The sequence below is a fragment of the Pieris rapae genome, chromosome 10 (assembly GCF_905147795.1).
Source record: "Pieris rapae chromosome 10, ilPieRapa1.1, whole genome shotgun sequence".
Taxonomy (NCBI): Eukaryota; Metazoa; Arthropoda; class Insecta; order Lepidoptera; family Pieridae; genus Pieris; species Pieris rapae.
This window is the reverse complement of record NC_059518.1, coordinates 10,539,384-10,555,406: the sequence shown is the minus strand read 5'-3', so window position 1 is coordinate 10,555,406 and position 16,023 is coordinate 10,539,384. Positions and strand designations below refer to the sequence as shown.

The 16,023-nt window shown below is 33.1% G+C and overlaps 3 protein-coding genes across 9 annotated transcripts in view; 2 read left to right on the top strand and 1 right to left on the bottom strand.

Annotated features, from left to right (window-relative positions):
* Window positions 1-10,154, top strand: part of LOC110999276 (CUGBP Elav-like family member 1) — a 192,911-nt gene extending 182,757 nt beyond the window's left edge. For 4 of the 6 annotated variants that reach the window (XM_022268261.2, XM_022268256.2, XM_022268258.2 and 1 more), the window contains 6 exons: window positions 3,061-3,239; window positions 3,476-3,737; window positions 4,333-4,554; window positions 5,035-5,061; window positions 6,806-6,925; window positions 7,046-10,154. In XM_022268261.2, coding sequence (XP_022123953.1) covers window positions 3,061-3,239; window positions 3,476-3,737; window positions 4,333-4,554; window positions 5,035-5,061; window positions 6,806-6,925; window positions 7,046-7,317 — 1,082 coding nt within the window. In that variant the 3' untranslated portion in view covers window positions 7,318-10,154. The remainder of the gene's footprint in view (window positions 1-3,060; window positions 3,240-3,475; window positions 3,738-4,332; window positions 4,555-5,034; window positions 5,062-6,805; window positions 6,926-7,045) is intronic. The other 2 variants (XM_022268259.2, XM_022268257.2) reach the window with 2 other exon arrangements.
* Window positions 10,155-10,474: 320 nt separating this feature from the next.
* LOC110999277 (endoplasmic reticulum lectin 1) lies at window positions 10,475-14,101 on the bottom strand. 2 transcript variants are annotated; one of them, XM_022268263.2, is made up of 8 exons: window positions 13,759-14,097; window positions 13,208-13,436; window positions 12,834-12,998; window positions 12,436-12,725; window positions 12,036-12,089; window positions 11,713-11,862; window positions 10,996-11,158; window positions 10,475-10,807 (listed from the first exon to the last, which is right to left on the bottom strand). In XM_022268263.2, the coding sequence occupies exons 1-8, from the start codon at window positions 13,915-13,917 to the stop codon at window positions 10,551-10,553; spliced, it is 1,467 nt and encodes a 488-aa protein (XP_022123955.2). In that variant the 5' UTR covers window positions 13,918-14,097; the 3' UTR covers window positions 10,475-10,550. The 2 variants fall into 2 exon arrangements, with proteins under 2 accessions (XP_022123955.2, XP_022123956.2); XM_022268264.2 differs by lacking the exon at window positions 12,036-12,089 and having other exon boundaries at window positions 13,759-14,101.
* A 288-nt stretch (window positions 14,102-14,389) lies between these two features.
* LOC110999239 (protein cornichon) lies at window positions 14,390-15,978 on the top strand. Its single transcript, XM_022268210.2, has 4 exons — window positions 14,390-14,677; window positions 14,752-14,864; window positions 15,042-15,185; window positions 15,821-15,978. The coding sequence occupies exons 1-4, from the start codon at window positions 14,528-14,530 to the stop codon at window positions 15,846-15,848; spliced, it is 435 nt and encodes a 144-aa protein (XP_022123902.1). The 5' UTR covers window positions 14,390-14,527; the 3' UTR covers window positions 15,849-15,978.
* Window positions 15,979-16,023: the final 45 nt, after the last annotated feature.

The window sequence follows — 16,023 nt, the reverse complement described above, 5'->3', positions numbered from 1 at the left end:
TTAATCTTAATATACCATAATCCCTTGGCTAAACTTGTCCTCGGCGTGTGTTAGCAAGTAGGTGACGTAGGTTTATAGTTGATATTAAGAAGGCAGCGTCGAAGTGCTAATTGTATGTAAGTGTGCCGTGTGTGCACAATATGTTGGCGTATCGCTTCCATGACACTCCACTTAGGGCGTGAAGCCTTGAAGTGTGCGATGTGTGCACACGAAGCGGAAACGTATTTAAAAACGAATAAACCTTTGCTCAAATCATCCTCTACAGCTTTTTTCATAAATTCCACTGTTATTTATAAAGTGGAAAGCATGCCCAGTATGACTGAAGCTGTGATTTTGGCAACAAATCACCTAGTTATTAGGTGTTTACAGTTGTCACTTTATTTAATTTAAGCTTTCTTAAATAAGAAAATGGTAGAATTCACTTCATGCGTTATTATTTACACGATTATAAGTAGGTATACAGACTACGTCAGACAATTAAATGAAATTTAAACCCTAACCTAAAATCCACCTTAGAACCTGAATTTCTTTAGCTTCGATTACGTATTTTCTTCGTGTTAAGCCTAATAATAATAAAATAAAGATACACTATATTACAGGCCTATAGCAAAAGCGTCCGTTTTAATTGCGATTTTGAAGGCGGAAATAAGCAACTATAATAATGAAAATGCAAATTTTACGTGATATTGTCCTGTTAGTCGATACCGCTAATTAACAAAACTATGCTCTTTAAATTTAATTAGTCGATTGTTTTGGGTCGACCCTGTTGGGTTAATCTCTTGTTTTATTCACTACTTTGCCTTATCTATGGTCTTTGTGTGATAATTGAGGTAACAATATGATGAAACTATATTATACTAATGTTGAAGCGGTGCACATTCCAGGCAGAATATTAAACAGTTTAATAGTTTTAATACATGCGTACACAAATTGTACAATCATTTGTTTGTTTTTCTGAAATTCTGAGTTTTTGGGTCATTAGATCATCCTTCGAAACATAGAAGTTAATAGGAGACTGTCATTTGGCAATCTATGTAACGTGTTTAACGACTCTGCCCTCCCTCAGCCGTAGTGCACTCAAGGCATTTACATTTTAAAGCGTTATTTGTACTGAGCACACAATTACTTGGCCATTTAAACTGATTAGCCGCCGTTAAGTGGCTCGAATATTCTAATTAGGTGCCACTTTGGTTGCTTATTTAGCTTTTGTTTTAAATAGGTCTCGCCTTTACTAAGCCATGCATTACACTTAGGTTATCAACGTAGAAATAGAACGGAAACCTAAAACTTAATAGCATTCATTGAATTATTTATTAATGCTAATACGAAAAATAGAATAAAATACTTGTCAAGTTTAACTACCGGATTTCTCACAAACCCTTGAACCTTTGACTTCAACCTGACGAAATGGCTTGTGACTTTTGCTACTTTGATTTAAAATTTAAGCACCTTCCAACATCTTGGATAAATAAAACAATTAAAATACATTCATTGTTTTAATACGTTGGTAATAACAATTTTTATGAAATATTTTATTTATTAGTAATAAGTCCAATCCTAAACCTATGTTTTTATTTCGAGTCTGTTGTGTCTACCTGCATTTTTGTTACTGTATTTTTTTTTTAATTTTTGTATAGGTACCTTCTGTGCGTTCTAGTAATAATTATTTAGTCTCTTGTAATGTTTTTTTCTCAGTAAGCGAATTTTTTTTTATTCCTATGAGAAATAAAGTTATTCTAACCGTAACCGTATTTTAGCCCACTATCGAAAATATATGTTAATGTGTTGGAATTTATGTGTAAAATAACATGGTTTCAAATGACGCGTTGTGAAGTTGATATTCTACTAAAAGCATTTTCCGCGCTTGTCATAATATCTCACTGATTCAGGAAATGTTTTGAAACATGAAAAAATATATTTTAAGTTATACCGTATATCTATAGTTAATTATATTGACTTGTAGGCGGTAAACTAAACTTAAAACTAAGTTTATCCGCAAACAAGATAATATTACTGATTTGACCCTTTGTATAATGGTTTATTTATTAAAAATAAAAATGTATTAAAACTACAACTTCCAGGTGAAATTCTTTGCCTGACAAAATGGTACGTGATCTGCATGTACAGTTCTTTGTATTCAGAATGGCGCTCGCGTCGTTCTTGGAGTAAACATTTCTAGAACCTTCCTAAAGCGGGATGCTTCTAGAAAACCCGTCCATTAAACACTACTCTAATTTAAAAATACTTACGTTTAACCTATGTGTTTTAAAAGATTGCTTACACGTACAGTTCTTTCTGAATAAAAGGATGTCTTAAAATTGAAAAGTAGGCGTTTTTAAAACATTGTATATATTAATTTATTAGAATGTTTGCAACGCTAGTCAGGCTCACAGGCTGCATATTTCAGTAGCACTTGAGGGAATTCGCGCCAGTTGTCTCTTTCACAATGCAACTTGTAAAGTGTGATGCAAATACTTATGCGAGTGCGACAAGGGCTAATAAATCATTCATAATATTTGTCTCTCACAATGGAATACTTTGTTAGTAGTTAAAAAAAGATAAATATTCGGTTAAACACTACAAAGGCCACCACAAATATACGGTGGTCGCGAGCGAAGATGTTTTACAAGCGCAACATGTGTCGTCTACGATTTATTATTTAATATAAGGAAACGGAATATAACCCCGCGCCCATGATAAAAGCCGGGATGCTGGAGCGTGACATGATTGCTCGTAGACAAGGAATATGTTCAATATTTTTTAGCGTTAAAATTACCCAGCAACGGGATTGCGAGTTTGTGTTCAGATATGAATGTAATTTAATCGGGATTCGCCGTTGTTTGTCGACTGGATGCGAGATAAAATACAATAATACGGTGTGAATATTGAAACAAAAAGGGCGAAGGGCTCTTCCCTCGTTATGTGTTTTGTATCATGGTTTCAGATCTTATAAGACGTAATATATTAAAAATATCCTTTTAATCTCATGATAAACCACAGATATTTAAATTTTACTATGATTATTTTTGACTGAATTTCATAAAAATTTCTTCTTTTCAGAGCGCAAGTTATTTGTGGGAATGCTCAACAAGAAGCTATCAGAGAATGATGTTAGAGCGTTGTTCGCTGGACACGGCGCTATAGAGGAATGTACTGTGCTGAGGGACGCACAGGGCCAAAGCAAAGGATGTGCATTTGTAACATTCGTCTCTAAACAAGCTGCAATTGCTGCTATTAAGGTACAAACAATACTTTCTCTTATCATAAAGAGAATATGATTAGTCATAAAAATGAATATTAGGCAAGAATAAATACACAATAAAAAGTAGTATTTTTAGTATAATCTACTATTAATATTACCATTGTGACGTTACACTAACAACGTAATTATTTTACAATCTGCGAGTTTACTAGTCTTATTATTATTTTAGTTCAAACATAAAGCTACTTTAACATTTAATTTACATAATTCCAGACGCTTCATCACAGCCAAACGATGGAAGGTTGTTCGGCACCACTTGTTGTGAAATTCGCGGATACGCAAAAAGAAAAAGAACAAAAGAAACTGCAAGCAATGCAGGCGAGCCTCTGGGGCCTGACGCCCGTGACACCGACTTATCAGCTGCCTTCGGAGGCGGCCTTATCACCGGCAACGCAGTTGCAATTGTTGCAGCAGTTGCAGGCGGTTGGACTGCAACAACAGCTTCTACAGGGCCAAGGCTCAACGTTGTTACAAGGTAAGATAGTAACGGAATATTTTAGACTCGCGATGGTATTACACACATGAATAGAATATATATAATACCGCTAGACATAAACATCCAAGGCAATAAAATGTATTACCACGTTTAGTTTCATGTTTTAATAGGCTATATAATTGCTTGTGTGAGTAATCTTGGCTTTTATATACTAGTTGAATAATTAAGTTAAAGCTTAAAGGAAAACCTAGTTAATGATCCTTAAAGTACATAATTAAAAAACTACGTTACAATTTCATAATTAAAAACGAGCGTCGATTTTAACTAAGTAGATAATTACGCATTCAGTTTGAGGAAGTTTTGCAATTATCCCTATTTTAATTATCTACGCTTAACCTAGTAAGCCCCTATATTTTTTCACAAAATTCAATCTCTGGTAGGTTTCTCGATTCGGTGCTTCAAACATAGAGAAAATGCACTTACAGCATACTTCGTTTTACACAAATTACACACAATTATTTTAGTAGTAGGTAAATTGTTTATTCGCTTCTTTCTTATTTATTTTGACTCCAAAAAAACCTTATTGATTTTGTTGTCCTATTTTTGTTAATTTGCGTTTATTTGGGTGTCTTAGGTATTAACTACCCAGATATCGCTTTCAATGGCGCAGGGCTTAGTGGCGGAGCGGTGAGTGGGGTCGGGACAATTGGTGGATCGGACCAACTCGGTGGGCTTCTAGCGCCGGTGTCTGTACAGAACTTGGCTGCGTTAGCGGCCATTACGCAGCCCCCGGTCGTGACGCAAGCGGCGCCTATGGCCCCCGCCACGGCGCAACAGCCTGCAGCACCACAACTATGTAAGTATATGAAATAATATCATCACAGAAAAATATAAAAACTTCTTTAAACGGAAAATTTGTGAAGAGAGGACTTGTGGCTTTAACAAATATTATTGCATTTAAAAGTTTAACTACCACAAATTGTTACTGAAACATTCAATCAAAATTCAAATATTCGGCATAAAGTATCTACAGTTTTGTTTAAACGTAAATAGAGGCTATAAAATACTTAAAGTATCAATCTGGCAGGCTTAATTGACGTTTTTGCTTCGTCCTCGGCCCCTTCCGTCTACCGTCCCCGGAACAATTACGCCTCCATAAATTCGCTCCTAATTGCTGAACCTGTCCAAATCTCTAATTGGAATGTAGCCACATAAGATATTCGTACTTATAACGATCTCTTTTCGCCCGCAAACATTTCCTCTTTCAGATTGTGCGTCTTTATAACGTTGACAGATTAAAAAAGAGGTTTAATAACGAAACTTTTTCACACTTCAGGTCTTCTCGGAAAGACTAACATCACAGGTAATCGATCGCCGGATTTGAAATTTGTGTTATGGAATGACAATTTTATCGGATGTGAGATTACGAATCATGGAATGCGATAAATGAGTTTTATTTTGCGCTTTTTATCATTGCTACAATTATTCTCGTTATATCCTTCTTATTTATCAGGAGTTAGATAATGCTAAGATTTTACTTAAATCTTAATCTTATTTCCTTTCTACGTTATGACATTTCCTAAATAATATTAACAATAAAATACTACAAAGTAAATTTGTTGAATGCCTATAGCCAATAGACGCTAGAACCCTTCTTGTCAAGACCCAAAATGCATGATTTATTCAAATTTTTTATAAAGTGAAAACTAAATAATTGTCGCTTTTTAACGATATCTAAGTTAAATAATTCCAAGTGCTGTTGTCACTCGTAAAATACATTTTCATAAAATGAATATACGTCTATTGTATCCAATAATTAAGAAAAATGTAACTTTATAAAATCTCATTTATCGTATATTCTGTGGCTGGCTTGTATTGTTTTCTGTGCATTTTATCCTTTTCTCGCCGTCTACCAAGGCTTTGTAAAATGCATTTTTGAAATTCACCAACGGCTTAATTAACTACAATTATTAATTGCCTAAATAAATAGAATGTACTGTCGTATGTAGTAGGTTCTGGTGCTTCTTGATTTTAGATTTTCGACCGTCTTTTTTACTTCAATAATAGAGTTTTTTGGAAGTGTCTTAAGCGTGCATCTCACAACCCAGTCTTGTATTCGACGGCAATTATATATTAAAGTGCACAAATGGACATCTATGTACCTACATAAATACCACTCGGTTGTCAAGTGAAGTAAAACATCGTGAGGAGACCGGGATGCCGTAAATGTATTATTCGACGGTGTCTGACAGACTGTTAATTAAATTGAAAAATAATTACGAAACAAATACGAAAGTATGGAGCCAATTAGAGGATGTAGCGCCAATGGTGTTAGTACCTAGTGTTAGGTAGATGTTATGATCGTGTAGTGCATAAGACCTTAGACATTATATCATGTGCAGTATGTAGAAAACTTTACGTTGCTTTAAATTAACTTTTGAATATACATAATTCATTCATTCTTTCTTATTATATTTTAGAATTTTTAATTAGCATTTAAAAAAAAAACTATCTCAAAGACATTACAAAATATTCGTTAATATTAGTACTTTTTAAACTGGGCATACATTTAAGGCGAAAAGTGCATGGGACGTGATAAAAATATCTTTGTAGATGTATATCTAAGGCTGTGAATCACTGGTTTGTTGTTCGCCGAATGAATGATAAATAATAATCATTGTGTATTGTTTTTATTGTTTGGCATTGCTATTGTACTAACCATAAGTTGTCAACTTTTATCGCTAGTAGCGTCTATTATAATACATAATATCATATAACATTTGAATTAACCTAGTGTTAAATTTGTTGTTTGCTAACTGTTTGAGTTATTAAAACAATTTACGTGCATGGTTATTTGTTGCTATCGTTAAAATTAAGACAGAACATTTTCTTATTTATTTCCAAAACGAATGATTGCCTTTAGACGATAATTACAAATACTTAAATGTGTAATGAGTTGTTACACATTTATATTTTTTTATTAAACTGAAACTATAGGTGTTATAGTTTTAATTTCATTTCCCTTTTATTATTTCTCACCTCGGCTCGGATAATTTCAACTCCAATAAAAAAGTAATAAAAATTATAAAAAAATAATTAATTTTCAGGGTCAACGGCTGAACCTCTAAGCTCTGCGTACGCGGCACAGTTTGGTACTTTCGCTGCGGCGCCCTTGGGGTCTGTGCTCGGTACCGCCGCTGCCGCCGCAGCTGGGAAGCAGGTTGAAGGTGGGACAAAACTTGATCAATATTAAAAATGAAATATTTAGAGAAACTATCTAAGAACGAATTTATCAATTGTATATGTCGTGTTGTATTTGTTACTTACCATCCCTATTTAACTTGTAGGTCCGGAGGGCGGCAACCTGTTCATCTACCACCTGCCACAGGAGTTCACGGACACTGACCTCGCGTCCACCTTCCTGCCCTTCGGCCACGTGATATCCGCCAAAGTGTTCATAGACAAACAGACGAACCTCTCGAAGTGTTTCGGTTTCGTCTCGTACGACAATGCCGCGTCGGCGCAGGCCGCGATACAGGCCATGAACGGGTTCCAAATCGGTACAAAGAGACTCAAAGTTCAATTGAAACGTTCGAAAGAGCTCTCGAGACCGTACTAGATGAATGGTGGCGAGTGAGTTGTGAACGAAAAGGTTGTTTGACATTTGTTGTGATGTATCCGGTGCACTCGAACGGCTAGCTGTAAGGGAATGCGTCCATGTGCACAGTTGTTAACTAATAAGTGTAAGGTTAAGGTTTGTGTCGATGCTGAGCGCTAACAGAAAATAACTAATACTAAGCGAGAACGTGCGGCATTCACCTTTTTGTCCCAAATTTAAAAACACTAGATGAAAGTGAATCTTTACCAATGGCAAATCACGCTTAGTATTTTTTAATGTTGACCTCAGCAAAAAATTTATCGTTTCCAAAGTATTCCCCAAAATCATTTATAGCTATCGTGTTATTTTATTATTAAATTTTAAGTCATATTCTATTTAGTTTCGTTCTAAAACCAATAAACGAGGAAGCCAAAGAGCTGAGACAACTTTTTTTCAACGAGTGTCATATTTTTAATATAAGTTTTAGTCCAAAGCGCCGAACTACCGTTTTGGTACTGAGGCCAATATTTGGCTACTTGTAACGGCCTATTTTCGCTTCAATTGAACAATTGAATCCAAAGAAAACAGGCCGTTTAAAGATAACGAACTTGGGCATAAATTAATCATAGTTTTTATTTACTACTTGTTACTACGAATAAACGAATACGTTATTTTTAAATATTACCTGTATTTGTTACCAACAAATGTGGCCATTTTTAAAGCAGACGTTTAGAGTTCTTTGTTTTAAAAATAAGGTTTTAGGTTAATAAGATGATCTCAAAGTGATCAATGTGTTTATTGTTTACCTTGTTGTCTGTCGTAGTGTACTTAAAATGTGTTTTAACCAAGCTTCGATATGTAAAACTATAAAAGGCTCCTATTCCGAGACGTATATGGAAACGAATCTACAAGTTTAAAGACTTGTCATATGATTTTAATCTACTAAGTTTGAAGTTTAGGAATACGGGTTTTGATTTCTGTAAAAGAAATTCTAGACAGATGAACTTTTTATCTAAAATGACCACACCTCGGAACATCGAACGCTGATATAGTCAAAATGTCTTAGTATTTAAGTATTTAATATATTATACTAAGTTTGTGTAAGTTTCACTTTCTTTCAACTTCTATTCGTTTAGCGACGGCCACTTAGCACATATGCTCAATTCTGCTTTTACTATGTTTAGTATTTTTTTTATAGAATATATGGCACTTACGGAACTTAAAACTATATTTGATTAGATGTTTCTTCTTAAAATTAAGTGTTCGTATCATTTTCTTTAAAAGTGATTTACAAAATTAAATTAAAGTCAGATAATATATAATACAACATAATTTTGTGACAACTGTAAACGTTAATTTCGACTCGTTACATGATGATTTCGATTTCGTTACATCTGCTTAATAACGAAACTGGTTTAAGGATAGCGCCATCTACCGTTTGCGTGATTACATTTGTTTGACATAACGAGTTTTATGATCGGTATTGCCTATGATGTGACATAGTACTGAAAAAAATCATGTTATTTACAATTTTTTCTGGCTTTCACTGTATTTATATGTAGCAAATTATATTGTATGAGTTATTCGTAGCCTTAAGTTGTGGCCCCACTTAGGTGGCTTAGAGCCCTGAAAAACATTAGATTTTTTGACCAGAACAAGTTCCGCATCTGTAGATTAGATAGCGATGCAGGTACTGATGATGATGGAGCACCTAAGTGGAGCCGTAGCAATTGTTAATTTTAGTCTGGTCTCGGTGTCTCAACAAAGAAAATACCAATATTTAGACTGAATAAGTTTCCTTTTCTTAGTATATCAAACATATTATCAAAACTAACGTGAAATATTTCACAAAGATTAGATTAATTTCATTTTATTTATTGAAACGGGTTGTTCTGCGAAACAGCATTCTTCGCGTATTGTTTTAGGAATTATTTTGTAGATGACGGTGTAAAATTTGAAAGATACTAAATAAGTTCAGTGTTCGGCTTGAGTTTACTACAAAAAAAGTCGGCTACTGGCCACATTGTGAATAGACTATGTTCAATCTTCACCGACTTTTTAGGACGTTTTGGAGAATACTCTCCAAACTTGATTCATATAGATTAAACTGATGACTAGAGCAAAACGACACGTCCGAAACTCGGTGAACTTGAAGCTACGTAAGCTAGATAATGAAATGTATAAATTTTAACTTAACTATAGTTAGGCGTCTCTGGTGAGAATCCATTGTTGTTGTACTTTGTAAAATCGATAAAACTGTTAGATTTGTACAGAAAAAAAAACATTGATTACAAGGCTTTTCTAGCACGACCGCTACGGAGTTGATATTTTTCATATATAATTAAGTTACCTTTTACTATCGTTACTGCATTTTCAATAGTGTTCATTCAATTACATTTTTTTATTAAATTTCAATCTAAATGTTTAATTAAGATTATCTTCTAAATGTTTCATTAAATTACAAAAGGTTTGATTTTGTCAATAAAAACATAACACGTTTACGCATATGTTGTCAATTGTCAAAAGGTAGTGAGAATTGAGGGGGATTTTTCAGTTTCACTATATTTTCTCATTCAACTGTTAAAATAATTTGACCATTGAATTTGAATTTCAACTTCAGTTCGACAAATTCTTCTTTATGAAATTTCGATGACTATACTTTTGTTAGGATACAGTTATGTAATATTGAAAATACTATATGGCGTCACGGTCAAACAAAGTCATATCGCTAATGCCGAAGTAAATATATTTTTCCTTTATCTACGGCACTATATCCTATGTACAATCGATGTAAAAAAAGAACTGTTTTATACAACACCCGTTTTGTTGATATAAATGTAAATAAATGTCAAGTTAAAGTTGTTGTTTTAATGTGATTTTTAGAGACTCATATAGCATATAGCACACCATTAGGTACATAGTTTTAATTGTTTTGTTTTGTTTTAAAAAGACTGTTGTTTTTCAGTCTGTTTTGCATTTATTCTTCTTAAAGGCAAACACGTTGTTAGGTAAGTCGTTTAAAAAGGAAATCAAATAAAATAACAGCCTTGGTTGTTAATTGTTACGCTTTGGTTATAATTTAAGCACTTATTAAGTTATTAAAGAAGAATAATAGTCCCCGTATCAAGATGTTTTTACCGACTAAAAAATTACGTTACAGAATTACAGATAAAACACATCAATTACACACATATTTATTATATACACAGATATTTATAATTAATTGCTTAAACCACACGACAACACAAAGTAAACTAATCACCCTGGACCGATTTGGGTTTGATTTTGATGAGACCGTTCTCGTCGGCCAAAGGCAGGATCTCGCAGATCAAAGGCGACTCCACGCCGAGGATGTAGTTGCAGGTCCTGGGCTCCAGAAGGTAGAGGGACACTTGAGCTGGACTAGACGAGTTCTCCAGGCACTTGAGCTTCACTTCCGTCTGACGAGGTTTTCCGGTTTTATCACAAACGTCGCCGTTCGAATAGAAATGCGATACTGAAGTGCGTATTTCTGCAGGAAGGAAGCCTTTTAAACTTACGCTCGTTCGACATTTTAAACTTAGCTTTGTCAAGCATAAAGGTATATGTTAGTGTTTCACAAAATATATAAATAATATTCAAAATACATAATATTTAACATTAATATGAAGGAAGAAAGTAGAAACGATGGGAGAGGGTTAACTTAAATTACCAACTCACCGACAGGTTTGGGCGCTTTGGCCGGGTTTTCCTTGATCCACTGCAGATGCGCCTTTTCGTCGAACTCCCCCAACGTGAGAGACGTGCGTTCGCCTGCTCGGTCCACGTGGTACTGCACCACGTGTTGGCCGTAGCAGAACTCGTACTTCCACCAGCCGGTGCCCTAATGAGTTCATCCTCACTTAATATATCGACTAGGACCATTACTGAACATTCTTCTCTTCTCTTTTTTTCAATCAAATAAAAAAAACAATCCAGAAAGCCCACGGGTCGAACCTGCCCGTTCGAGTCACCGTTATGATGTCTTACACAGATGTCCGTGCCTGACTTTGAATTTGAATGCCTTACTATTTGATAATCTTATTATTAAGTATGGTAATCTTTCAATTGTGTAAATGCAATGAGAATAAATTTCACTTTTCCATATTTTATACACTGACGGACTCATAAACTGCATCAAACTTTAGGATTACTTTGAAATGATTTTTTTAATAAACACGGTATGCAAACTTTTTAGATTAAATTATATAAATATGGAGAGACTGGCCCTTAATCTTAAAAAAAAAACAATATTTAAAAATAGAACTGCAGTAAAACAAATGAATATAGCCGGGAAAAGAAAATTTACTCGTTGTATCAGATTTGCGTGTTTTTTTTAAATTGATTCTTATTGATTAAACAAACGATTGGTAGAATAACAATAAAAATAAAACCTACCCCATTCAAACAGTTTTCCCCGTTGAGAAAGGCCCGCACCGGCGAGTCGTCAGTGATGGGGGCGGGTTTCTCTTCGTCTATTTGGCTTTGTCCCGCTTCGGCCTCTTCAGACAAAGGATGCAACTCGAACTTCAAATGAGTTTCGCCGTCCTAAAAATATTTTTAATATTTTGCTATGTTATGCTTCTGTGACTAGTCCGTTCACATTGATTCTAAATAGGCTTTTATAGTATTACCCTAATAAAATATGTCAAGCAAGCCTGTAAGCTGAAAATAAAGTCATTATCATGAATATAAAATAAAACATAAAATGCAACACAAACCTTTTCGATCTTTTCAACTTTCAAAACGGCGAGTACATCCTTCTCCGTATCATCCTGGGATAGTTAAAAAGCCAAGAAATAAAAACAAATTATACAAAACAAAAGGCAACAAAAAAATAGCAAACTTAATCATTCAATACTACTAGACTGCAGAAAAAAAAGAAATCATTAATTGTAAAAATAGCAAATATTATAAAAATGTAAATACATATTTGCATGCTTTGTGATGCCATTTCAACCATTTTCTAATTCTAAAAATTTTACCATAACTAAAAGCTACCAACATAAAATCAATCAAAACTCTTCATAAACAGAATAGGCATTTACTATTGAATAATACAAACTACAGAATTAACTTCAAGAGCCAAACATATATTGAAGAAAACTCTAATCGACTCACATTGGACAATCTTATCGACTGATGATTCAGCCGGAGACTGTCGACTTCGCTTTTCAATAGGTTTCTGGGTTTCTTGGGTGCATCGCCAATCGGCAGACAATTTATTAAATTTTCAGAAACATCTTTGGGCTTGAATTGAGGATGCTCACATAACAATCCCGATAGAATTATAATTTCATATTCACAAGTTGAAGTTTCTTTCATTGAGTAAATCTCATGTTTCCCATGTGTGTAACACACATACAGCACTCTCGCTTTGCGCGGCTGACCGCTTAAATCGCAAACGGTGCCTAAAAATTTAAGTGCTTTTAAATTGGGAAAACTTTTAAAATACTCTGAGCTTGATTTTAAATATTTGGATAATAGACATTAATATGAGAGCAATATAAAATAATCACCATCGCTCATAACAATCTCCACATAAGGTAACGACGAACCCTGCACTTTTGTAGTTTTGGGCTTTTCTTTAGCCTCTTGTAAAGCCTTTATTTCACTGCTAAGCTTCAAATGTTCTTCATCTGACCAACGTCCTAAGAAGAACTCATGAGTCTTATGTTCTTTACCTGTAAAGTAAACTTGTTAAGGCCTCCTATGATAAACATAGCAAACTATCCAGTATATAAACACTGTATTTCCCTAGGGTTGGTTTTTCATGACAAAATCTTAAACATTGAAATTACAACTTATATATGTAAGCTGCTACTAATAAATAATATTTAATTTGTATGCAACTTTTTCTTAAAGAAATTCTGAAGAACTTATTAGTTATCACCTTCCCGATCTTCATGATATTGCCTAACATGCCTTCCATGACAGACTTCATAGCTCCAGTAGCTTTCTAACCGGTATGAACAAATCTTCTGAGAAAATATTGGCTTTAATAAATCAAATGGTGTTGGACCATCATAATCCTCAACACTTGTTGTTACTTTATCCTTTAATATTGGTAAATGACATTCATATTGCTCCTTTTGGGTTGTGGTCACTTTTAACTGATTTTCCTAAAAAATATTAAGCTCAATTAAAGTCAAAGACACTTTTCAATAGAGGTGATCCATTAGAATACTAAAAAAGCTCAATACATCTTTGAAAAATATTAAATAAAAAAAATATTTGTTATATAGCGATTACAAAATACAATCAAGTATTTTTGATAGACATTTTTACACATTCAAACTGTAAAAATCCTGTTTTAAACAAAATGTGGTGTTAAAGTGAAACTTTAGAGATATATAATTGCAGCACAATGCTTCAGAATTTGTTTTACGCACACACACTCAGTGATATAATTGAGAAGATATTTTATAATATTGGTTGACTTACCTGAGGTTTAATTTCTTTAATATTTACTAAATTCTCTAATGCTTCTGGAGAGCCGGGCCAATTTATTGAAAATAGAATGGTGTCGTCAAATCCTTTGTAATCATGCTGTACAGAAAGAGCACTTCCAATTATTAAAAAAGTTATAAACAAAATATTCATGATTTTATTTTGTCTTCTAGGAACATGTATTAAAAGTTCATAACGGTACGTTGGTAGATCTAAACTTTATGGTATAAATACAACAGTGTTGAATAAAGAAACAATATAGTAAATTTACATATTGTTTAACATATGATGAACAATTGAATTTTTTATAATATATTTAAATTATTTATTTATTGGTTGATAGTATTGTCAGCTGAGTTGGAGAAACGTAATTTGTCAATATAATCAAAAATTATAACGACGAAAGACATTCAGATATTGTGTCAGAACTCAAACATAGAATAAAAATAACATCAAAAGCGCCTAACACTACTAAATTTTCTTGATAAATTTTTCGACTTAAAAAAAATGTAATTAAAGTTAATATTATTAATTGTTGTAACATAGTGTCAGAAACTTTATTAAATATTTAAGTCTGTGGTCCATGTACCTGTGGATAATGGATATCACATGATCTGAGACAAGGTATCATTTCTATTTTCTTTGAGTTTTCTATAGCAAGTTGTCAAGATTTCCATTTTCCAGTGTTGACAATTTCTAATTGATTTTATATCCTTGATAATTGATTCAGGAATCTTCAATTCTCATTGTTTGTCTTGTCAAAATGGCGTTTAGTTTCCCAGCTTTTTCATACATTATTGCGTTAATTATTGACGCATTTCTTATATTTTTTTCCATCTTTCATGTGATAGCATTTGATGAATTAAAAACGGATTATAAGAATCCTATCGATCAATGTAATAGCTTAAACCCTGTATGTATTATCGATTTGTAAAGTTCAGTGACTTGAAAATAACCTCATAAGCTCATTTGCAAATTTAATTCTAGCTGGTGCTGCCGGAGTATTTGCTGCATTTATTTATTAACGTGTTGTTCTTATTGTCGCAAGAATGGTTTGCACTAATAATCAATTTACCATTAATTATCTATCACATATTCAGGTAAGCTTAAGCTTTTATGTTCAACTTGGCGGGCGTACTGCTGTGACCCCAGATTTTAAGTCACCTGAATAGATTTATCCCAGTTTTTCTATTGCTAAAAAATTGTTATGTTTATAAATGAATTTTAATGACTGATCATATGTGACCAGATCTACATAAATATATTTATTATTTTAGATATCGCAACCGACCTGTGATGTCAGGGCCTGGCCTATATGACCCGACAAGCATAATGAATGCTGATGTTTTGACTGTTTGTCAACGGGAAGGATGGATTAAGTTAGCATTTTATTTGCTATCATTCTTCATATACTTATATGGGTAAGTTTTTAACCAATTTAAAGTTTGTTTCTTCTTTTGATACTTTGATCCATTTTTATTTAATTTGTTTTTTGCTATTAATTATTCACCCATTGGATCATGCACTGTTTATATATTTTATATCATTTATATCTGTCTTGGTAAGTAATAAATACATAGACAATCTACTTTTTATCGCTAAAGCAACAGGTAACGGTTAGGATAAAACTAGGTTTAAACTTCAATTGAAGACAGTCATTTCTTTAAGAGGAATATAATGTATTACCTTTCTTAAGTTATCTAAATATCAAGTGATAAGAGAATGGTATTGTATACACACAATGCTATTGGATAAGAAATGCAAATCTTATAAAAGAATTGCAATCAATAATCAATCTTAAATCCAATTATATTATTTATCAATATAAATATGTAATAGAATTGGATTTAAATATAGTAATTCATATTTTGCTTTTTTACAATAACTTTTAACTACTCAAGATGTTGATAATTAATTTGGAAGAAATAGATTTCTATTTAACATAACATGATTTCATAATATAGGAAAATACTCGAGTAGAGAAGTTTTAGATAGGTGATCTTATTACTGTATTATATTTTGTCTATTGTATTAAGAAGATAAATTTTTGTTACAGAATGATTGTGGTGCTTATTGCAGTATAAAACTCAGTATTTTTAGGTTTTTATTTATGATCCAAAGTCAATGTAAGGTGTCAGTCAATATTTAATAAGTGTTTGCAAATAAAAGTTGATTGTAAAATATTTTGATAATTAATAAAGAATTCAATCATTTTGTAGGTCTTTTTATGTTAAATAATACCAACTTACCCCTATTCAC

What these genes read in the sequence shown, in the direction of transcription:
- LOC110999277 (XM_022268263.2), bottom strand. Translation starts at nt 13,917, where the DNA reads ATGAATATTTTGTTTATAACTTTTTTAATAATTGGAAGTGCTCTTTCT. An exon ending in TTAAAGAAATTAAACCTCAG is followed by an intron (nt 13,437 to 13,758) that starts GTAAGTCAACCA and finishes AATATTTTTTAG; the next exon opens with GAAAATCAGTTAAAAGTGAC. An exon ending in ATATCATGAAGATCGGGAAG is followed by an intron (nt 12,999 to 13,207) that starts GTGATAACTAAT and finishes TTTACTTTACAG; the next exon opens with GTAAAGAACATAAGACTCAT.
- LOC110999239 (XM_022268210.2), top strand. Translation starts at nt 14,528, where the DNA reads ATGGCGTTTAGTTTCCCAGCTTTTTCATACATTATTGCGTTAATTATT. An exon ending in ATTATCTATCACATATTCAG is followed by an intron (nt 14,865 to 15,041) that starts GTAAGCTTAAGC and finishes TTATTATTTTAG; the next exon opens with ATATCGCAACCGACCTGTGA. An exon ending in TTCTTCATATACTTATATGG is followed by an intron (nt 15,186 to 15,820) that starts GTAAGTTTTTAA and finishes TTTTTGTTACAG; the next exon opens with AATGATTGTGGTGCTTATTG.